Source organism: Rhamphochromis sp. 'chilingali' (genome assembly GCF_963969265.1).
Source record: "Rhamphochromis sp. 'chilingali' genome assembly, chromosome: 5".
In the NCBI taxonomy this organism is placed as follows: domain Eukaryota; kingdom Metazoa; phylum Chordata; class Actinopteri; order Cichliformes; family Cichlidae; genus Rhamphochromis; species Rhamphochromis sp. 'chilingali'.
This window is the reverse complement of record NC_137932.1, coordinates 16,321,017-16,345,558: the sequence shown is the minus strand read 5'-3', so window position 1 is coordinate 16,345,558 and position 24,542 is coordinate 16,321,017. Positions and strand designations below refer to the sequence as shown.

General features: G+C 38.0%; 1 protein-coding gene across 11 annotated transcripts in view; it reads left to right on the top strand.

Moving 5' to 3' along the window:
* Positions 1-24,257, top strand: part of ptprk (protein tyrosine phosphatase receptor type K) — a 107,327-nt gene extending 83,070 nt beyond the window's left edge. For 2 of the 11 annotated variants that reach the window (XM_080882431.1, XM_080882426.1), the window contains 19 exons: positions 1,665-1,800; positions 4,777-4,806; positions 7,517-7,677; positions 8,240-8,275; positions 11,107-11,294; positions 11,731-11,830; positions 12,703-12,779; positions 14,577-14,613; positions 14,753-14,850; positions 15,208-15,324; positions 15,589-15,743; positions 15,868-16,003; positions 17,137-17,286; positions 17,987-18,160; positions 19,658-19,789; positions 20,096-20,221; positions 20,683-20,846; positions 20,997-21,132; positions 21,300-24,257. In XM_080882431.1, coding sequence (XP_080738557.1) covers positions 1,665-1,800; positions 4,777-4,806; positions 7,517-7,677; positions 8,240-8,275; positions 11,107-11,294; positions 11,731-11,830; positions 12,703-12,779; positions 14,577-14,613; positions 14,753-14,850; positions 15,208-15,324; positions 15,589-15,743; positions 15,868-16,003; positions 17,137-17,286; positions 17,987-18,160; positions 19,658-19,789; positions 20,096-20,221; positions 20,683-20,846; positions 20,997-21,132; positions 21,300-21,353 — 2,207 coding nt within the window. In that variant the 3' untranslated portion in view covers positions 21,354-24,257. Of the gene's footprint in view, positions 1-1,664; positions 1,801-4,776; positions 4,807-7,516; positions 7,678-8,239; positions 8,276-10,780; positions 10,888-11,106; positions 11,297-11,730; positions 11,831-12,702; positions 12,780-14,576; positions 14,614-14,752; positions 14,851-15,207; positions 15,325-15,588; positions 15,744-15,867; positions 16,004-17,136; positions 17,287-17,986; positions 18,161-19,657; positions 19,790-20,095; positions 20,222-20,682; positions 20,847-20,996; positions 21,133-21,299 lie in introns of those variants that run through there. The other 9 variants (XM_080882435.1, XM_080882434.1, XM_080882430.1 and 6 more) reach the window with 8 other exon arrangements.
* Positions 24,258-24,542: the final 285 nt, after the last annotated feature.

Below are 24,542 nucleotides of genomic sequence, written 5' to 3'. Positions count from 1 at the left end.
ATGTTTATTTTGAATGTTTGAATATTGCTGCTGGGAGTCAGATTTGATTGATGATTTAGTTCGGTGTAGTACGTTTGCCATCATGTATAATGCGACTAAATAAATGAGAAGCCGATGTCTGTGTAAGGTGAGTGTAAGGTGAGTGCTTTTAGCTCAGTTGACCCAGCTGGTATAGGCCATTGTCAGCTTCCACTGATTCTCTACCACTGCTTTTTTTACAGGATTGTATTTTTAAGTTCAACAAGAAATGCATCTCTTTTTATAGCCTTTTTTTTTTTGGTCTTGAATCGATTTTAAAACACCTGCTCTGAAAATGTTCAAATACAGTTCAAGCTGTAGAAGCAATCTCTTTGTTTCATTATTACATAGCAACCATATTAATGAAGAAATTTCTGTTGATTTAAATACTTAAATATGCGACCCAGATTACCCCCAAAATGAAATATTTGATTATATTTACAGTTCGAATGACAGTTGCCATGGCATTTGTGCTAGCAGCTGTTTAACTTTTCTTTACAAGGCATATTTAGAGGCCTGATATTTGCCTGAACTTTAGCACAGGGATAATTGAACCTTAGTAATTAATCACCTAGATTTTGTCTGATGTGAAGGCAGCCTAAGAGAAAAACAACCATATTTCCTTAGATGGTATACGTTCCTAGCCTGAGGCGACATGGGCTTTTTTAAATATGCCTTACAGTCAGTGCAACAGAGTAATAAGTTTAGAGATGTGACTAGGTTTGAAAAAGCTGTATATTCTTGGAAATCTTAAATGGTTGATCGTGTTATTTGGCTAGTTAATTCTTCAGAATGCTGTTTTGAAAACAAAAAGGAGCTTTTCACAAGAGTCCGAATTATAGTTATTTATATGTCCTTACTAAGATAACAAGTTGTTACTAAGATAATCTTGATTTGCTGTTAGACCAAGTTGTAGATTATTCATCTTATGCTCTGCCCAACTCCGCGCAGATCAGTGGGTTGTTGTGTTTGCGGGGTTCAATGTTGCCAACTGGGAGGTTTAAAAGAGTCCTCTGGTGGGCAAAATATGCAACATCGAAATTCATAACATAGGAGTCGTTGGCGCTTTTCTCCCCTCTTCTTTATTTTTTACCCCTCAGTCGTAAAAAGCTGACGAGGTACTATCATCACACCACCAGGTGGTTGGGTGGTCAGCATGGACACCCACGATGTAGGAGCTTCAAAGTGATACCACAGGTGTATCTGCTAAAAACCTCCAAAGAGTTTGAATATTAGTGAGCCTGACCACAACATTTTCGTTTTTAAAAACGTTTACTTCGGTGGAAACTAGACATTTTTTTAAACATATGTACCCCGGTCTCTAGGAAGAATATCAACTGGTCAGGAGCTGGTTAGCTAATAAACAGTTAAAAATAAACATACTTTTAATCTCTACTGTCCAGTAAACTCTAAAACTCTCTTTAAATACCGTTGCAATTTAAATTTTCCTTTTTTTGCAACATTTCGAGGTTTTATTTATTTATTTATTTCTCCTACAATTTGAAAACTCAGTTTTCCTTGAAACTTCCAGGAATGCACAAATAATCCCAAGTGTGTTCTTACTGGACAGTGATTTTAATGCTTTTTCCCTTTAGTAGTTACTGTGTTCCCATCTTGTTGATGTCTTTTGTCATCATCTTTCTTAGGTGCCACAGAGGAACCAGAAGTCATTCCCGACCCTGCTAAGCAGACGGATCGGGTGGTGAAAATCGCTGGAATTAGTGCTGGTGTTCTCGTTTTCATACTGCTGGTGCTGGTAGCCATTCTGCTGGTTAAGAAGAGGTGAGTGACAACTGCAAACAATACTCACTAAAGCAGCTCAATGAAGATTATTAAAGAGGGTAAATATTTACAAGACCAACATTGAATGCACACACCAACTTGCATGCGTGCACACACATACACACACAAATATGCTCTTAGTTCATTCTCTTGTTGTGTGTTGGTCCAGTATTTGCTGTAGTAACACCATCTTCCATCCATCCACCATAAATGTTGATCTCCCCTCAGAACCAGTTCAATCGCTTTCTGAAGTTTAATTTCCCACCAAATGGCTAAAGGCTTGTGAAAACCCCCCAAATGTTTTATGTTTAAAATATGCTGTCTTAGTTTTTGATGATCTGGTACAAGAAATGTCAGAGCTGAATGTATTGTGTTCTTGCACATTACAGCTGTTTTCTCAAGTGAAAGTAGGAAAAGGTAGAGTGAAAGAAAATGTCAATCAAAAGATCTTAAGTAAATATAAAATGAAATTATGTATCTGCTTTATCATAACCGCTTAAATGAACTCATCAAAATCATCAAAACAGTATCATGTTTGTCAGTTTAGAAGCAGCAAAGCTTAGGTCCGTTCTGCACAAAGGTGGAGATTTTGGTGAAGCAGGCTGAAGAAAAGATGCTTGCTGAAATGGTTTTGTGCATTTATAGTTGTGCTGTTATTTTAAGGGAAATGTAAACGGATTCATACAATATCTAACCTTTTACTTGTACAGCACAATAGCTCTGATAAGAATCAGAGACCAGAGATGTGTCGGTGTAGCAGTTTGGCCTGTATTGTTAATTTGGTGCAGAGCTCCACTATGTGGTGGATAGTGACAGTTACAGCCTGAGCATGCTTTACAATAGGTACATCTTTACAGTAGATGAAGACAGAAGTTAGAATAAAGCTCTGATAGATTTTGTAGAAAATACAGAGAAAATGCACAGACGTATTCATGGAATATGCATGTATAGCTGCCTTGCGTTTATGAAATATCATGGTTTTAGTCCCACTTTTCCACATTCACTACGAGTAAAACATATGTATACAACAACATCAGTATTGCTGCAGTCATAGTATAATCTCAAGACATTTTTGAAAACTAGTAAAATATGACGATAATCAGAACCTTAATGAAATAAATGAATCCCTGAATGTGATTTTTACCATTTCGTTAACAGTGTTGGAAAGTTGGAAAAGCAGTGACAAGAAACAGCGTTTTAATATAACCTTCTTAGTCTTGGATCCACTGTGAAGCTCCATTAGGCTAAATTTTGTCTGACTACTTTTGGGAGAATGTGTGCTCATGTGTATGTGTTTGCATCTGCATTTATAATTTATGTAAATGCGCCAGCATGCATGTAATAATTAACAATTCCTAAAAAAAATTTGTTTTTTCTGCGATTTTAACTTTTTACTTACAATAGTTGAGGGAGTGCACACTTGAAAAAGAATAATTAGAAATAATTAAGAATAATTAATTTCCACTAACAGAGACCCTGAAAATTCAGTAAAACTATTCACATTAATCGTTTGGCTTACCTATTAGTTATTATGACTCATCCTCAATTTAAGAAAACGTCTCAGGAGATTTTGCTTTCCTCTGAAAAAATTGAAGGACTACATCTTGGCACAAGCCTTAAGAGAGCAACCAGGAAGAGTCTCTCAGTTACAACCAATCATAATTACACTCAGCAAATCAAAAACAATTACAGACATTAAATCACAGCCAGTAATGATCTCTCATCATCAGAGAACTTTGCTCTTGTGGCTCCTGACCTCCATATTTTTCTTCTAATTTGCGTAATGAATTAATGCGAGCCAGCGTCCATGCTGCAGCTTTAGTGTGAAAGTGCAATTGTAAGTGATGATCAGAGGAGCTGAGCTTAAAGTGTAGGGTAGATGGTCCATTTGAAATGTGTTTTGCAGGAGCTACTACCACTGTGTTTTGCGGGGTGTTTATTTTTGTCCCATCTAACAGTATTTGAAACACTGTGTGCACTCAATGGCTTGATTGCTGTTACTCATTTAACTTTTTTCATCCCTTGAGTATTGGATTGGATTTAGTATGTGGTATTGTTGGGGCTTTGAAGCTTAATGTGGAGTTATGCATTTCACATAAATATGCTTGATAGTATAAAATAAGGCTGTTTATACAAGGAGTGCAAGAGCTCCTGTATGTTTTAGCAGCTTGAATCACAACACAAAGACAGCACACTGAGGTCCCATTTACTTCCCATTTACAACACACACAAATAATTTGTGGCAACAACTTAAAGTGACATGTTCATTCTGGTATTTTTACACACATTTCTACTGGAAGTTTGACGAGTTATGCATCATTAGTGCTCTAGATTTTTGTGATTTTTTTTTTTTTTTAATTTAATAGTTTTCTCTTCCATAAAGGTTTCTGGGGAGATCAATCTTCATTGTCATTAAACCTTTACGACTTTGAACAATAATACTGCATCTTTAAAATAGTGGGACATGATGACATTGCAGTGACATCATGCTTGCTTTACAGGAAGCGAGCTGCCTGGTTTTACAGATTGGATAGCTTTGTGTTAGTTTTCATTTTGTAGGAGTGCGTAAAAAAAGATCATTGGCTGATTAGGGTTAAATCTCTAATCGGGCCATCGGGTTAGAGTAAAAAGTAAAGTTTTAAAATACTGCATGAATATTTTTAAATGGCACAAAAAATAAAGAAAAGAGAAAAGAAAGGCTGCATGGTGATAGGTTGATATTGGTGAGTTGTTATTCAAGTTTCGTAGCTTGTTTTGTACTATTTATTTAGCGTTAGCCTTTGGTTCTTTTTTTTTCTTAGTAAGAAATAGGTACTTTAGCTAATATGGCACCCCTTGCATGACCCTCAAGTTTTAGCAATCAAAGGGTGTTTTCTTCTGTTTTTGTTGTTACTGGTTGAGACAGGACAGTTTTGTCCTAATTTGCATATTCCCTTGTGTCTCACTCTTTGCTTTCTGATTGGCTCACAACCCCAGGAGGACCTACTATTCATACTCTTATTACCTGTAAGTAAACAACCAATCAACAACCAGCTCATCCAGCTGCTGTTATCTTATTGGGCGAATTATTAGTGGCTAGTTGTTGTTATTTTTAAAGATGCAGTATACTTTTTTCAAGACAAAACACATTTTCAGCTCTGACCAACCAGCCAAAGTCATCCTCATTGACGCCTCACCAGGGAGGGGGTCAGTTCACTTTCATGTCAATCTGTTCAGGATTTCAATTAATTCCTTCTTGTTTAAATGATTTTGATATTTTCAAAATATCGAAATTGTCTTTCTTTTTTTTGTTTTTACCAAGAGAATGTTGATGATTTCCTGTCTAAAAAGTCCAAGCAATGAATGAGTGCAAGAATTTATTTGAAGGACTGAACTGAGAGTGAATTGATCTCAGCCCTGGTGTCCTCTACATGCTCCAAAGTTGCTCTGAAGCAGGCTTAAGAAGGCCAAAGTTGGCCATAAACCAGACCCAAGCAGGCCAGAGTGGGACGGCACAGGCCTGAGCGTGTTATTTGAAAAAAGAATGCTGCACTTGTGACTTGTAGCTCTTTGTGTGCATGTAGTCATGTGATCATCCATCCGCCCATCAAGTCACAGGTATCATGGTAAAGCTCTGCTGCACATGTTCAGTGTCTCTCTCTCTCTCGTCAGTGGATCTGAACTAGTTGGTTTCCTATTTGGGATACGTGGTCTATGATTTTGTGTGGGTTGTTCTTATGATGGTTTTTTCTTCTTTTTTGGTTTACGTCTTTCTCTACCCAGGCCATTATGGGCTCTGACCAAGATGGATCATGAATCAATTATTTGTACTGCCTCAGATATTTTAATTCACTCTCATTGCTTCTTTTTATTCACAATCACCAGACTAAAAATCAAGATGTGCTGAGTATCAATGCAGGACTGTACCTTAACGTTCCCGTGGAGTAGTTTAATGAAACATTTCTTTCTAAACTAGGATGACTGCTTTGCTGATTTTTTTGAACTTGCTACAACCACTGCTTTTTACTGTTTACCATTAAGTAGCAGTTTTCTAATATTACATCTATTAAAACACATTATCAGGAACAAAATTTTGGTTCTACAGTGTCTCCTTTTTTCCTAACATAGCTAGTCTAAGCCATCCATTTATTCCAGTGCACCTTAAGAAGTTGGACGTGTTCCTCATCAGTGAAGACATTCTGCCTGGTGTCTTGGAATTCATTTGCAATTTTAGTAATTAGGCGAGTTCATTAGACATTCATGCATTTTTATGAATTCATACAGAACTTCAAATTAATTCGCAGTTCAAGTGTGAATATCAGAAAATAATGACAGTGTTAAAAAGAAAAAGTAGATCCATTCTAGGTCCGGTCTCAGCTTCACCTTTCTTTTTCTTTCTCACTCTCCTTTCTTCTTATATATACAACATATTGAGAAAGTACTCAGCATGTGGTGGTTTATATAGTTTGCAAATATTGTAATTCTATGACAAACACACACACACAAGTAGATACATTTGGTCAATAGTTCAATCTATGTTTCTACTGAGTGTGTGTGTGTGATCTCAGAGGTGGAGATGGTGTAAGTTGGGGTCAAGAGGTAAAATATGCACAATAAACAGCATGCTTTATATCAGTCAGAGCTGTACATTGCATCAGTTTGACAGCAATCAAAAACTGATTGGTAGCCAATAAAATGCACACGATGTTATTGCCTCTGCCTACAGGCTCTCTGTGTTTCAGCTGTAGAGATTTTCTTGTATACCGCACAGAAATGTAATAACTAAGAGCTGTTGTCTTAACTGATGTGCATCTACGGCTCTGGGTACATAATGTTCCTGCATGATGTGTCATGCTCGACATAATAAGTCCTTAAAAGTGTTTCCCTGCAACTTTGTATGTTGAAAACACCGAAAGATTAAATATGAAAATGATTTGATCTTGATATCTATTTAATCAGGTACCAGACTGATGATAAAAAGTAATTTCTCATTACTCTGATTGTTTGTTTGTTTTTCAAATTGTGAAAGCAAAACATTTTAATTCTAAAATTCACAGCAGCTGGTAAAGCTGCATAAGAGATTGAAAATCAGTGTCCCACCCTTCATAACTGACTATTTGTGACACGACTAGTTCAAGTTCTACTATTTACATGGTGATAACTGTTGGTTGGTAAATGGTTTTCCTTAAGGGTTCTGTGCATTCTAGCTCAATCCTTGCTTCTGTTTTAGTGGGATTCACCTGAACTTTGCTGTCAGATGAAAACCAAAGAATTCATACAATTTGAAAAAATATGTAATTAGTTTCTATTATTATAGTCCTAGTAAAATAGGTTCATACAAGTAAAAATGGAGGGAACGGTAAAGTTTAGAGGCTTTCATCTGACAGCTGTAAGCTACAAAAAAAGATCTTCCTTGGTTTGAATTAGATGCTGCAGTATTTTCCCTTTGCTCCTTTTGCTGAGCCTGTTAAATGCTGCCATATACAAAAAAGCCTCTCCTCTACCTTCCTTGCTTGTTCTCTTCTCTTTCCTTCTTCTCTTTTTTTTCTCCCTGCCTTTCTTCTCTTCTCCCATTTCCTTATTGTTGGTTTCAAACTCTGCATCTTGAGTCAGCAGCCCCAGCCAAAAAGTGATCCAGCTGCTAGATTCTCTCGTTCTTGCTGTGGCTTCAGGCTTCCTCATGTTTGTGTATTTGTTTTTCACAATTCCTGACTGTCTGTCTATCTCCCTCTAACAGGAAACTGGCAAAAAAACGTAAAGATGCCATTGGAACAACACGGCAGGAAATGACACACATGGTGAATGCTATGGACCGCAGCTATGCTGACCAGAGCACTCTGCATGGCGAGGACCCCATGGCTGTGACATTTATGGACTCTCACAACTACAACAACAGATGTAGGTTCATAAAATCAAGGTTTTACAAACAAAAAAACCCTTAATTAAATGGCTCTTACATTCTGTTTTCCTATCCATCTTCTGTCCACACTAATTAGAGATGAATCTTTGCAAAGATCAGGGTTATTTTTATCAACAGCCAAGCTCCTGTTCAGAAGCTGCAACAAACAATTATTAATGCAATTAGTTAAAATTTTAGCAATCAAGTATTTTTTATTCAATTGTCACTTTTATAACAATAAGCAGAAAAATAATTAGTCATTTGTTTGCCAAACAAGGATCTAACCTGCATTTTGTTTTGCCTGGAAAAAGACTTAAATGATGGACCAAAGTCATATCTAAATCATTGCTAGTTAAGGTTCTGTCTATAAGTCAATTCACAACAGCTCACAGTGAAAACAGGACAGCATAAATGTAGAACTCATACATGACAGCGATGAGAAAAAAAATGATGAAAATAGTAAGGTCTTGCCAGAATTTGTGATTTGTCTCAGTTGTCCTCATCTATGCTTTAGTAAATCTGAAATTTTAATATGTTTCCTGGCCGTGTTTCCTCCTGCAGTGCCCAACGATCCTCTGGTTCCCACTGCTGTGTTAGGTGAGACTTCTAGTGTTGGATATGTCACATGTATCACCTCTAGTGATCACCTACCATCATCAATTAGACCCTGCGCTTGTAACCCTAGCACGTATTATCCCGTCTGTTTTGTGTCCATAACTGAAGTCTATAGTTAGAGCTGTTGGATATAGTCAAACGTATGTTATAGTGACCTTTGACAAAAGTATGGCTTTCTTGGATGTTTCTGGAGCATTAGGTTTTTAATACTCAAAAGACAAAAAAAAAAATGACCAAAAACAAATCAAGGAAAATTTAAAGAGGTATAACAGATTAGAATATGTGAAGTTGGCAAAGCTTTATGTTCATCTTTTATATTTTTCTGCCAACTCTCTGTGTAGAACATGTCTGGTGTAAAAAAAAAAAACCTCCAACAGCTAAGCACTTCATCTGTCATCCTGCGTTTTCCCTTTGGTTCAGTCATTCCCGATTCCAGCCATGGTTTCTGTTTCCTGCTGCGAGTTATTGATATTCACAGTAATTGCCATCATTCTCCCTTAGAGACCTCATTATTTCCACAGTTTTGAGTTGTTTTAAGCCGTGCCATTTTGTCTCCCAAAAATGACAGAAAAGAAGGCTTAAAAGGAGGAAGACAATTTGTCATGTTGCCACAGCAAAATGACTGCTGATTAAATCTGTGACAACACTGAACAACTTAGTGCCTGCAGCCTTGTCTCTCTGGCAGAAGTTTTTCTGTGCAATGGATCTAGAAGTCTACTTGAGTATCTACCATCTGTGTTATTCCCTGGACTTGTTTTGTGCTGAAACCCTGCTCTGAGTGTCTGAATCGTGAAATATGTAGCTTTTGGCTAGTTGGATGTTTCTCTAGCTTCAATGTTGCAGTGCAATGTGTTTATCTGTAGTTGAGTCTAGTGTTGACACTGCAGCATGATGTGGAGTTCTGAAATACCCTTAAGGGGTTCACAAACCACAGTGCCACCAAACTGTGTTAATTAACTGTTCCATAGCCTCTAATTTGGAGTGAAGGCTGCAGTTACAATCTGTCTTGGCCAATCACTTCACAGAGGAAGAAGAACTAGCAGGAAGTAACAAATTAAGAGGCGGTGTCGGGTCAAGTTTACTGTTAATTGCCGTGACGAGGGCTTAACAAACCTTTAACAATCAGTAATGAGCTAACATGTCCTCAGAGCAGAGAAAAGCATCCGTTGGATGAAATAAACAGTGTCAGTTAATAAACAGCGGTGAAGATGAAATCAGCCGCTTCTGCTCCAACCCTGAGCTACTGCATTATTTAACCTGTCAGTCTGTACATTACAACTGTCAAGTCACATTTTAACCACAGCGCACTTTGAAGTTCTGCAACTGTTTAACCCCAGTTATAACCTCCAAATGAACTACCTCCTAAAATGTACAAGTTTCAAAATCCAAATAAAATTAAATCAGAGGGGCGGTACTCACACATGTAAAATATACCTCTAAATTTCTGCAATATACCACAACCATTCCTGGAGTATAAAAAGCCCAGTGTGAAAATCTTTGATGTTAATCTAAACCTTCTATAAAAACTCTCATCAGTTTACAACATTTCCTCTTTTCTCATTACAAAGATGTGATATCGACCTAGTGATTTGGTTGTAGTGTACAAGCTTAAAAGCTTTGCTTTGCCACCTGCTGGTCACTGCTCCATTTGAACCTTTCCTCCACCACTGATGAGATAAAGGGGACATTCCTGATTAAAAACAGGCCATATAAACAAATAAAAACAATAACAATAAATAAAAACTAATAAATAACTCACATGGGCTTATAATATTAGTTCAATTTAACCTCTCACCATATATGGCCCACATCTTGACGTGCACAAAGTGGGCAGAAAAACACACTTTGGGAATCACTTACGTGTATTTTCAGCTGCTCCCTTTTGCCCACTACAGCAGATGGATCCACTTGTTTTATTTGGCATCCTTCCTACTTATGGAGGCTTGTGACCCTCCGTGGCTGGGTCTGTCTTGCCTCCCAGTCTCAAACCAGGGATCTTTTGCATGTAAGGTGTTAACTACTACACCACAGAGACAGTTTTGGGAAGCACTCCTATAGCTCTTGATTGCTTATTGGGGATTGAGTTAGTTATTTTATTCCACATTTAAAAAACAGATGTTTTACTTCTTTAAATATATTTGCAGTGTGTTTGAAAGGTTTAGAACAGCAGAATGCAACAAATGTTTTAATCTGCTGTGAACGTGGTTGTTTATTGTGAACTAAATGACATTGCAGTGAACATCCACCTCACAATTCATTTTAAGATATTCCTCATGTTTTTCAGTTTCTGCATCTTGTGGCAATTTTTGGTCCTTTTTGTACGACATCATCTAAAAATTCTCTGTATCCATTTCATCCATCGTGGAAAGTCCTTATAAACAAATCCAAACTGTTAAACTAACCTTTAGTCTCGCTAACAAATCCACTTATCCTGCAGTCTGACTAGCCCTTTTTGCTCTTTTCTTTTCCTGCTGCTTTGACATGTAGTTCCAATCACAGGTGAGTATAAACTGAGAAAACAAAGTGGCAAATGTTTGGTTTGGTTTGAGGAAATGCACTGTTTTCTTTTTGTAAGGTAGAAACTGGTACAGATTTGGGAAGATTGGGAAAGCTTGTTGCGTTTGTATAGATCAGTACAAGTATCTTTCCACACGTGCCGTTTCAAGGTACAAATAAGAGTTTACATGTTTTGGTATCTATGTTACCCATTATAGGGGTCATAAAATAAAATATTAATGAAGATAAAATAAAATGAAGGGAAGATATTTTGCGAATTATCAATTAACCGTACCTTATTTTGTCTCCTGTTGTAGATGAGAACCACACTGGCTCTGCAGCCGAGAACAGCAGGCTTCTAGATGTTCCTCGGTATCACTGTGAAGGAACTGAGTCTCCTTATCAGACAGGACAGCTCCACCCAGCCATCAGAGTGGCCGATCTCCTGCAGCACATCAACCTAATGAAAACATCTGACAGCTATGGCTTCAAGGAGGAATATGAAGTAAGATTATTATCTGTACTGTTGACACTAGAGCTTGTAATATTAATTACAGAAGAGGCAAAAGTATTATTAGTAGCAGGAAATGATGTATTTTAATGTGGAGGCTGACACAGAAGTATTATTTCTAAAATCAATACTGCTCTATTTAATGTTTTGGCCTCACATTAAAATGAAAAAATGACTACCAGGTCTAAATTGCCTCTTAATTTGAGGGTACCTTCTGCTCCATCGACTGAACAATCAATGAGACACAAGCCATTTTTATGGTCATTTTATTTTAATGTCTAATAAGAATTTGCTAGTTGAATCAAACCAGTCGAACAAAAGTCGAAAAGCACCTAAGTACCACTTTCCTCTCAGATATATGCAATAGTACAGAAGTGTTATTTTTAAGGATCCATGACATCTAATTGTATTTTTATTACTTCGTGTGTTGTTGGTGATACAGAGCTTCTTTGAGGGCCAGTCGGCCTCCTGGGACGTGGCCAAGAAGGAGCAGAATCGTACCAAAAACCGCTACGGGAATATCATAGCATGTAAGCAAGACATCTGCGTTACTGCATTTTAAGTCATAGAGCTTTACAGGAAGAAGAGAAGAAGAAATTGGGAGCAGAAGTAAGTGTACAGCCTGCAGAATTAAAGGTTTAAAATCAAGACAGGACCAAAGAAAAACCACCTTTGTAAGCAACAACAAAAGAATCAATGAGCAACATCTTCAAAAGCTCAATCACCTCTTCAGCCTCTGCCTTGACTCTAAGAGTTTTCCTTGTGTTCCTTGAGTCCCCAGACTCAGAAAAATTGAGTCACAAAAGGGTCTCATGCTACTTACTTGCATACATACGTAACCATGCTTATTGACAGCTGTTGTAATTTTATTGGCATGATTTATTTGTATATAGAACGTTACATATAATCTGTTGTTTGTATTATCATGTAAAATAATGAATAAAGCAATACAAAGAGGTTGCTGCACCAAAAATCTTCCACCTTCCTTCACAGTTTCACTTCCATTCATTGAGTAGTTAGCGAGGATTGGCAGACAAGTGTTTTCTTGCAAAGTACGGATTACTGTGTAGCAATCTGCTAGCAACCAAAGAAATCGCAAGGTTTTGATACAGAACTGTAAACCTACCGACTAAAAACAACCTCTGACTCACCATCCGATTGGGAAATACAGATTTTTGCCAAGTTGTCTCTAGACTAGTCTGTGTGACTCCGTCCGAACCGAACACCTTGTTAAATTATTTTATTAAATCCCAACTACACACTGAATAAAAAAATAGAAAGCCAAAACACGAAATTCAGAAAAACAGCAAACCATGAAAACCTTGAAATAAAAATTCTTTAACAGCAAATCACCTTTCTTACCTGTCTGTTTCTGCTGCTCTCTCACACACTGTTTTCTTAGATGACCATTCAAGGGTTATTCTGCAGCCCATAGAAGACGACCCGTCCTCCGACTACATCAACGCCAACTACATCGATGTAAGTGGAAACGCATCGAATGCTACTATTGGCTCCCAACGAAACCAACGAAACCACACTCCCTCGCTCGTATGTCAGGCCTCTATACCTTGATTGCGTCTACCAGTCATTCATCATACCATTTTATGCATCCAGCCATGCAGAAAACACATCATACATGCAGTACATGTGTCTGTCTCAGGTGTCGGTCTTGTTGTCTTTCTTTCAAGTGTCCCCATCAATTCACCTGTCCGTCCAGAACTGAATAAGTTATCTGATTTATATGTACAACATAACGGATTTTAAGTCATCATTTGGATTTAGCAAACTCGTTTTCCAGGAGACCAGAAAGAAATCCATTTAAAGGAGTGACTTTAAGAACTGACAGTGCTAGTTAGTGAGCTTTAGAGGTGATGGTCAGCAGGTTTTGTTACTGTTGGATGGACCCAGCAGTTTTGTGCATTTGAGTAGTTTTTTAAGCTAAGCTAAGCTAATCAGATTCTAAGGGTAGCTTAATTTCTAGCATTTTTCTTGACTTGAGTCACTTTTAACTGTTCGACAAACCTATTCAGCTGCCTTATACATCTATATACAATTAATTTTCCATCTTTTGCTTCATCTATTACTTGCCTATTGTTTCTGCATTCACCCACGACACAGTCTTCATCAGTTCATCCATTTTCTGTCATCTCTCAACAATCATCTGCACACCAGTCACTACGACTCACATTGTGCTTTTTTAATGCTAGTATGCTTATCATAAGCTCCACTGTATTATAATTTACTGTCATTAAAACTCTTGCATGCATTCTACCACTCACATTAAGCTAGAATTAGAATGAATAGAGTGGGCACTCCCTAATCTTTGTTGGCACAACAAAGGCAGCTGTCACACAATTTGAACTGCACCCAAAAGACGGAGAAAGCTGGAACATCAGTATGTGATGGTGGTTAAATGAGATTGTGATATGCCAGCTTTCTGAGTCTTTTTGGTTCTATTGTGCTCTCCATGGAAGATGGTCAAATTCCATTAGGGAGTGTCCTCTCTATTTAGTCTAATTTGGAGTTTTAGATCACATTTTTTTTCTGCATGTCCTGATCAAACTTCCATTATGTCAATGCAGCTTTTCTTTTTTCTGATTGACACTCACTGACATTGTTGTGCTTTCTTTCTTTCTTTCTTTCTTTCTTCCACTCGTTCTTTCTGCCTGTGGCTTGGGCTGTAGATTTGGCTGTACAGGGATGTAAGTATCACTGTGGTCTTGTTCATAAATGCCCCTGAACAATTACACCTGCTCACCTGTACATCCATGAACCAGTCCTTATGCATCAAGACATGATGTGTATCCATTTTGAGATGCTGGGGCATCCTTTGCATGACTGATCGCACTTCATCTTGGCCACCAACCACCATCTTTGCATCTCACTGTTTGGTGTCAATTTGCATATGCATATTCACCACTTGTGTCTTAATTGCTTTAATGACAACTTAATAAGTGGTTGTCATAGCCCACGGCACACCTGGCAGTTGTTGTAGATGTCAAGTAGTAGTTTTTAAGTGGAAAGGAAAAATGGTGAGATGACCAACTTTGCACATTTTAACATGAATTCAACAGTATGCAGTGCAACTCAAGTATGGAGTCAGCTAAAAACGAATTTCATCAGTCTGTCAGAAGTTTTCTCCTGTTGTAGATGAAAGTGAGGTAGTAAGGTAGTTTAGTGTAGAAAGTTATCATTTCCAGCCGTGATAAAAGGTTTTAGAATTTGACACGATTATGTTTTCAGCTCATATTAAGGACTGTGGTGTTCTGTTTGCAGGGGTACCAAAGACCAAGTCACTACATTGCTACACAGGGTAAGATGCTGCACCACACTCAATTACATGCAGGAATTCTGCATTACTGCTGTTTTATAGCATAGCAACTATTTAATCACAAATTGTAACCGTACTTACAGCAGAATAAAGTGTAAGTATACTCTGCATCTATGCGTAGGTCCTGTTCATGAGACAGTGTATGACTTCTGGAGGATGGTTTGGCAGGAACAGTCAGCCTGTATTGTGATGGTAACCAATCTGGTGGAGGTTGGAAGGGTAAGTTGCTCGTTTTTCTACACTCAGTTAATTTCAGTTGGTAACTTTATTAAAATTACTATTACTTAGTCAAAACTATCCAAATCTCATTTTTTTTAAATTCAGCAATGTCCACTGCAGTGCTATTGCAAATACCTGTATATTTACAGTTAGGTAGGAAAATTGCAAGAATGTTAGTGTGATGTCTCTGTCAACAATCCTGTAAAATATACTCTCTAAATTATGTATAACATATTTGGTTTAAAAGTGGCATTTTTCATATTGGCATCATATTAAATATCATTATGCAAAAAAAAGCTATATTTGCTCCTTGATTCAAGCTTGTCTTTATTTTTTCATGGCTTTTTTTCTTTCTAGGTTAAGTGCTATAAATACTGGCCAGATGATGCTGAGGTGTATGGAGACTTCAAGGTGACTTTTGTGGAGGTTGAACCACTCGCTGAATATGTGGTTCGCACATTTACACTGGAGAGGGTGAGTAAAACTTGTTATAATCTAGCAAAAATTAATATTTTGTATTCATTTTGCATTTTGCTTTGATGTAATTTATGCAAAAAACTCAGGTAGAGGTGTAGCTGCACCTCTAGCTGTTGACACAGACTTGGTTTTGTTTATCGTCCTCCTTGTAGCTTCAACAAAACCAGTTAATAAGTTTGAGACATATCTAGAAAGGGTGTTTATAGAATAAACACATTTCATGAAATTTTACTTAAAGATGTTTTTTTTGTCTTTACTCAGCGTGGTTTCAATGAGGTCCGCGAAGTCAAGCAGTTCCACTTCACAGGCTGGCCTGATCATGGAGTTCCATATCATGCCACAGGACTTCTTTCCTTCATCCGCAGAGTTAAAATGTCTAATCCACCTTCTGCTGGGCCAATTGTGGTCCACTGCAGGTATAAAAATGAATTATTAGAAAATAAACATTCATAGTCAAAACAAAATGTTTTCTCTCCCAATGACGGACATAGAGAAAGATCTATAAAGTTAAAATTTGTGTGCTTCACTTTCTGTCTGCAGTGCTGGAGCAGGGCGCACAGGATGTTTCATAGTCATTGACATCATGTTGGACATGGCAGAGAGAGAAGGAGTGGTCGACATCTACAACTGTGTGAAGGCTCTTCGCTCCAGGAGGATCAACATGGTACAGACTGAGGTGACTGCATTACCCATCCTCCATCTGCATCCACATTTTTAATATAGACGTAGGTAAAGCTTGACTTCAAACTCAGCCATCAGCATGGTACGGGCTGAGGTGACAAGGTTTTATGTAGTTACCTATTTTCCATGCATGCATGAAAATATCACCTCATTAAGTTCAATTCGTCAGCTTTCACTTCTGTGAATGTAACACTGACAATAAGTAAAAGTCATACATAATTTTCATATTTAAAGCTTACTCTGGAGCCCTCTTGTGTTAGTAAAAAAAAAAATCACTATCACGTTGAACTGTTCTCTGAGGAAGCACATTCATCTGTCACTGCATGGGTGTATCCGATTTGCCTGAATTTGTGGTTGTTAAACATTTTTTAATACATAGAATAATAATTGCAGAATAATAGAAGCATAAATGAGTTAGTTCTAAACAGAATATAGATAATATATATGTATATGCATCCAAACAAAGAGGATCCTTCTTTGACTTTAGTGGTTATTATTCTTTAAATTAATATTTTTGTAATGTTTTTCCTATTAAAAAGACCACAAATAGTAATTCAGATCATATATATAAACTATCAAGCAGTGCAGTAACAATGGGGCAAAAGTAATTTCAAGCTTCATGGTTCAGAACAGCCTGTAGGTCAGAGCATAAAGCAAACTTTTAAAAGTTTATTAAATTCTTTGTCATACTTGAAGGCTGGTGACTAACAGAATGCAGGTCGATGCAATCTTTCATGGACACATTTCATGTCCAACTTAAGTATTCTGCACTATTGGCCGGTAACAGAGTAACAATTTAACAGCTTATAAGACCCATTGTAACAAAGTACATTCACAGCCGTTCACCAAAGCAGGTCAGTCTGTGTCTCATCATTGAATTGAAGTTGGCGTCACTTGCTTGAAAGATCTAAAAACACAACTGCCAGTATGGACTGACTCACAGGTGAAGTACACCTAACCAAGAGTCATCACGTCATCCATCCCTCCACCTCTCATCAGTCTTCACTCACTCACAGTGTGTGCATCACTTGTTTGTCTTATACAAAGCTGTATTTCTTATTTTTCTAATGTTGAAATATGAATGTGCAGAATATGTGATAATATGTGTATTATAATATATGTCTTCAGGAGCAGTACATATTCATTCACGACGCCATACTAGAGGCTTGTCTTTGTGGAGAAACAGCCATACCGGTCTGCGAGTTCAAAGCAGCTTATTATGAGCTGATCCGCATCGACTCCCAGACCAACTCTTCCCATCTGAAGGATGAGTTCCAGGTAAAATCAAACTGTAATCTGTTACTTTGCGCCCAGAGCTTTCAAAGTGGAGCGTGTAGGCCAGTGTCAGCCTGTGGTAAAGCAGCACAGAGGGCTCTTCAGAGTCTTCAGAGTCTGAGAGCGCTCTTCATTTACAATTGTTCTGTTCTGTTCCTGGCATCGCAGCAGACTAAATCTTCCTAACACTGACAATTATAGCTGCTGTCAAGAAAGGTCACCTCACTAATGGTTAAAAAACATACTAATAAAACCCACAAACTAGTACTGAAATATTAAATGGAACTCAGTAATCAAAACTTTAACAATTCCTACTTCATGTCCTAAAATGAAATCTCCTCTAACCCGTTCTGCTGTGTAATTCTTTTTACAATATGGGCATTAAGACATTTGCTGTGTATTATTACATCAAGAGGAACCACTTGCTGTTGTCATCTGCTACTCCTGGATGTAAAGAATGGGTTTTAACACACAAAAAATATAATTATGTGGAGTTTCTGGATACTCAAACTCATCAAATTCTTTCTCTGCAGTGCTGAACCTTGTGACTTGTGACTTCCAGAAACCAAATATTTTTAATGCACACAAGTTTTTCTTTCCCACCAGCTTGGCTTTTGGGTCTATTTCTATCTTCATGGAGCCCTTCTTTGAATCTTTTGACACTTTTAATTAACGTACATCATACATTTCTCTCTCTGTCCAGACATTAAACTCAGTGACTCCTCAGCCACAGCCAGAAGACTGCAGCATTGCGTTGTTGCCTAGAAACCAAGATAAGAACCGCTTTATGGATGGCCTTCCTCCAGATAGATGCCTTCCCTTCCTCATCACAATAGATGGAGAAAGCAGCAACTACATCAATGCTGCTCTGATGGATGTAAGTCAATAATGTGTTACTGGAACACACTGGAAGATTGTGTTATTTTCAACACATCAAGCAAGAGTAGTTTGGGACATTTCACACTGTGTGTACATGTGCAAAAAGACTTTCAGCAGAACCGGCTGATGTGTTACTCTTACCACAATTTCTGTATATTTAATGCCAATTATATAAAGACTAGATTTAACACTCGGTGTCCCAAACTGCGGTCACATTTTTGTTGAAAATGATACAGACTTTTATGAAGGTACATTGAAATGATGATGAAGATAAAAATATCACACAACACTTAAACTTACTAACATAAAACATACACACACACACACACACACACACACACACACACACACACACACACACACACACACACACACACACACACACACACAGACTCCCTTCCTTCTTTGTGTGATGCTGTGTTTGTGGTTTTAGCAGCAGAAGGCTAGAGACAAATCCAGCCTCTAAAAAGACGACTAGCTTTTCTCTGGCCACCATTCAAACGTTGTTTATGTTTGCAACTGTTGACATTGCCTCAACGCGTTGCCCATTTACCGTGACTTGAAAAGAAAGTCATTGAGTAGGTAGAAATTTTGAGGTAAGGTTTTAAGGTAAGGTCATTAGAAGGTTATTATCAGGTTTGTGAGTAAAGATATAGTGAGAAAAAGATAGTAAGAGGTGGGCTGTAGGTATGTGAGTAATTTCCTGATAATGTGTGAACATTTGCATGTTGTGGGAACAAACCTGGCTTCTCTCCAACAAAGCTGTTGGACAAAATACTGTAAAATTTCTAGAGTTCAGTCAAGTTTTAGGCGTTTACCTTAAAGTTTAGTTACTCACCTCTGGCCTCTCTCTAACCAAGCTGTCAGAAGAGTTCCAGGTAATGGGATTTTACTTCAAGTCTCCAATACTGGATTTGTTTCATGGCTTCAGTGTTGTTCTGCCACCAGATTCATTTTTGTGAACGACATCCACACCCTAAATCCTAAACCCGTGCCCGGCCCTCACATTAGATTCTCTGTCGCCAAGCAGTCACACCTGCGTCACACATTTGGCTGTACATTTTCATTTAAGCCAAAGTGGGTTCAGTTCACATTCAGACCAGTTAGTTCTTGATTCTTTTTTTATGTGAACTTTGAAGAAGTTTGTCTTCCTGAGCTAACTGAAAAAAAAGTTAACTGACCCCATCAAATGTAGTTTTTGCTCTATGTGTAGTCTTGTGCATGTTCCCAACCCTCACAGTTAATAGACCCACTGCATGATCATCAAACCAAAGTCACCTTTTAACTATGCTTGCTTTCCCATGTCTCACATACTGTGCAGCTCTACTCTGCTGTTTGTGTTTTAATGTGCACACGTGAGAAAGAAACATACTGTGGGACAGTCAAAATAAAAAAATAAAAAACAATAACGCACAGTTTAATAATGCTTGATTGAATCATTAAGAGTGTCTTCTTTGTCGGTGATCGCTTTTGTTGTCTCTCTCCTTCTCTTTAGAGCTACAGACAGCCTGCTGCATTCATCGTTACCCAGCATCCTTTGCCCAACACTGTCAAAGACTTTTGGCGCCTAGTTTACGACTATGGATGTACCAGTCTGGTGATGCTAAATGAGATTGACCTGGCTCAGGTATTTTACATAAAGTTCTGCTGTGTTTCTTAGCATAGCATTGTGTCTTTTTTACAGTAATCATGGATTTATTATATAAGATTAGCTTATTTAGAGCTAATAAACTTGTAAAGGAAAGATGGAAGAAAACAATCCTGCACACAGCCAACATTCTTAACCAAAATTTGTAAGCACATTTCATTTTAAGAATTTTTTGTCTGGACAAAAAATTGTCAGGGATTTTTTTTTTTGGTTTTTTGCATTTGTCTCTATTTTTTCTGAAATTGTTCCAGTGTTTTTCTAAATGGTGTAATTGTTCTCTCTCAGGGTTGTCCTCAGTACTGGCCAGAGGAGGGCATGCTGCGTTACGGTCCCGTCCAGGTGGAATGTATGTCCTGCTCAATGGAATGTGATGTTATCAGCCGGCTCTTCAGAGTCTGCAACCTCACTAGGGTGGGCAGTCAGAATCATACTACGTTTCTATTATTATTTATTTATTGTTTTATTTCACCTTTATTTATACAGGTAAATCTCATTGAATCAATCTCATACAAGGTGTCATTTTCAAGGCGACTTGTTTTAAATAGCCATACAAAAATACAGCATGTTAAAACGCACTATAGTCATTAAAATTCATATAACCAATTACCTGAAAAAATACATACTGGGAACATTAGCTGGAAAAATATATACCTATTTACAGTGTAAAAGATGGATGTGAGCATGTGATATCACCTGTGGGTCTGACACTGAGCCAAAGGTTTTAAAACTCCTCTAATAGTTTGGCCTGACATTTCAACATTGGTGCCTATCAGGATTGACTCGTTTTTGGCGCTAGCCTCAAGCGTCCATTTGAGGATCTGCAGTTTTTGACATGGCTTAATCAGTTTTTCTGATTCTGTCTCTTATTCCAGCCTCAGGAAGGCTATTTGATGGTTCGTCATTTCCAGTACCTGGGATGGTCGGGGCACAGAGAAGTCCCCGCGTCCAAACGCTCTTTCCTCAAACTGATCCTTCAGGTTGACCAGTGGCAGCGTGAAGGGGAGGAGGGAGAGGGAAGAACCATTGTGCACTGCCTGTGAGTGCACACAAATCAAAGAGTTTCTCTTCTTTTACCATTGAAATTAAAAGCATCAGCCCTGCACAAGAGTTGGAAAAACCCCAAATGAAATATTAAATTGTGCTTTTTGCGACGTATCATCGTGTATTCTGTTATGTTTGTTTGTAGAAATGGAGGTGGGCGTAGTGGAGTGTTCTGTGCCAGCAGTATCGTGTGCGAGATGGCAAAGAGACAGAGTGTGGTTGATGTTTTCCACGCTGTAAAGACCTTGAGGAATAGCAAACCTAACATGGTGGATACTCCGGTGAGTTAACCATAAACACTTTCTGCAAAGTGAGAAAGAGCTCATGAATGCATTATGCTGTTATTACTATTATACACATAATAATACAAACTTTAGTCAAACAGTGAATGTGTGATAGTGCATATGTTTAGTTAAGGGTGTATGTGTGTGTATGTGTCTGTTTGCAGGAACAGTATCGGTTCTGCTACGACCTGGCATTGGAGTTCATCGAGTCGTCCTAAGTGAAGGACAGAAGAGCAGAATGAGGAGAAGAAGAGTCGGAGAACATCTGTTCACATCTTGTGTGTTTGATCCTTTGCTTTGCTTGGTCTCGATCTTTGTGGCGGCCGTTGTGTAGCATCCATCTTGCATCTCTACAAAAGGCGCAAGCGAAACGGGCTCCTTGTACAGGTTGTTAAACAAAGGGAAATGCTTAGACTTTTAACAGGAAATGCGATGGGGAGGAGGAGATGTTACTCCTTTCACTCCTTTCTGCTTATTGTACAGCTTTTTGAGTGCCAGCGGGCCCCTGTATGCTTCGGGCCCCATTTAAAACATTTAGCCTCTCACCACAGCCACCTCCCATGGACTTGATGCTTTGTGCTGTTTCAGCTGCAGTACTTCCTATCTACTGTAGATGTCTCTCTCTCTCTCGCTTGCTCGCTCCCTTGCAAGCAGCTTTTGATAAATTGCAAGCTAAAGTTTTCAGTGGCCCGACATTCCTGCTCTCGTGCTAATTTCTGACTAATTTAACTGTATTGGGCGTCTCATCATGGTGATATTTGTAGTATATACAGCCAACACTTTTGTATGAGAGCAAGTGAACAACTGAAAGTTAACGTCCGGAGAAACTCTGTGAATGGTTCTGTTTCTGCTCCGCACACCTTTCAAATGACTTTAGCGAACATTGAGTCAGTACATTGTTATGAACAAGTATGAACCTATTAACATTGGTTACACGCAGTTTATTATTTTTGGAAAACAGAAAAAAAGAATAATAATTTTGTCCTTATTAAATAAAGTAAAAACAACACTGTGAAAGGCTTGTTTCACAGTCTTGAAACAAAAGAAAACCAGGACCAGGAAACAAAAGAAAAACAGGAAGTTTACATCGGGATTATTAGACTTTTAGATTTTTTTAAATAATATTCATTTAGCTGCAACTTGACAAACATTATGTTATGCTTTTTGTTTTAAAACGTGTGTTATGTATCACTTTTCTTTTGTAGTATCATGTACCTACCTACTGGTTAGACTTTTGCAGTCTGCATTGTACATTAGACTGTGACATTAGCGGAATCATGTTCTTTTCAGGGCTGGGCCCAATGCACTTTCAATTCAGCCTGTACATAAATGGAAAAACAAACAAACAAACTGCAATTATAAAGAGATTTTGGACATGGCAGAAAATCTGCCTATTTGCCCATAGAAAAGACTGAAATCACACATTCTTTGATGGCAAGATTAACTGACAGTTTCCATTGACAGTATGGCTTGAATAGAATTGGAAGTGACCTGACCCCAGGCTTCATTTGTTTTGTGCACTGGTGGCCAACACTCTTCTCTTTGTTGTAATATTATTATTTTGTAGCTGATGTTTCTTCATAAGCCAAAGACTTTGTGTAAATATGTCTATACGGATAAAGCACATTGTTTGTATTTATTGTTTGTTTACTTGCATTGCTTGTAAGAACAATCATTTTCCATTCCATGTTCGCCCACCAGCGTTTCTTAAACCGCACACGGGGACGCAAAATGGGCTGCAAGTCTGTTTCCTCTGGAGTCTTGAGAGTATTAGTGTGATTTATCGAGGCCCCTAATGGGTCCCAAGGTAACAGATTACATCTGCCCAATTTGGGTCCATGAAGAAGAGTTTAAGAACCCCTGATTGAAGCTGTATATTAAAGCTTTAGAAGTAGTTTTTCAGTATTTAGGTGGAATTCAATAGTATTGTCTTTGTTTTCACTTCTTGAATCTCTGTGATGTTACTGTGGTTTATTTGTGTATGAGCCCATTGCGCTGTCTGTGGTCAGTAGAAATTCAGTGCATTTATATGCAAAGAGTATTTTGGATAATAGCGCCTATCCCTCTTAACGTCTTAGTCGGGATAAGCTGTTTATCTTCATCCTCGTATCCTGCTCACCATTATCCCGGGATACACACTGACTCAGTGATGCATAAACGGGCTTAGTGAGTGAAACACGCAGGACTGTGATACAAAAAATTTTATTGTGCCTAATCATTTGAATTTTCTTGTCGCTACAAGCATTTTTACAGCATCTTAGATCGCACCCAGGGCTTTGTTGAATGCGTTCTCATGAACGAACAGTGTCCCGAATACCTTTTGGACCATGATTCATTGTGTTTTTACTCATCAGAATGCTTCTTTGTGAGGCTTTACAAGCTTACAGAATATCAGATGTATTTCTGTTTGTGAACAAACTGAGTCAGAAAAAAAGAACTTTATTGTAAATAACATGTCAGATGTTCCACTTTGATGGAGCAAGAGCAGCCCTACTCATGAGGATGTTATTGTAAATAGAGTGCTCTAAAAGGCTCTATTGTTGGGTGAACAGTGGAGATTTAGATAATGGATGCAATGTCAGAACATTTGTTCTGGTGTAGATAAAAAAAGATACAGATTGTACTCTTGTTTTGGAGGATTCAAATTCAAGTATTGACAGATGGTGTTTTAAAAAGATAAAGATATAGATATAAGATTTCACTGAATACAGAACATTATTCTGTTGGTGGAACATCAGCCTTCAGTTTTGTTACTTCTGATTTTTGGTCTGATCCAAAGAAGGGAGAGAGAAGAGCATGGTGTAATAGTAATCCAGTCATATTTTATGTTTAGCGACAATGGATTTTGCTACATGCATAAATCAGTGAGAGCAGAAAGTGAACACAATATGTAAAGCCTCTTAACTACACACTTAAAGGAAAACTAAGAAACAAATCTTCTTAAGAGGCCAATGACGACTCCTCTTTAAATCTGAAATAATGGCCCTGAAGCTGGTGTCTGGATGAGAGGCCAGTCTGACTATAGAGTTGATATTCATGGTTCATAATTATTCTTGTCTGTAATGTTTGGCTTATTTGCTGTAATAAAGACCACTTCTTTAATTAAAAGTGACGTGTTTGGAGAGTTGTTGTATTTATTCAACCATTATCAGCTTCTGATACATTCAGACCAACCTGTAGACATTTCATTTATTACCTGTAAGGTACCTAAGTGCTTATAGTCCCCCTGCACACCTTCCATTTTGATTAGCCCTGTTTGATGACTACACTCTTCCTGAATATAAAACAGAAACTTGGCTACTGTGACATCACCTGTTGTACTTCAGCTTTTGAAGCCTCAGTATTCATACTTTGGCTGCCACCAGAGTGGTTAGTGGGCTTTGTTAGAAGGCTGCATGCATAAATTG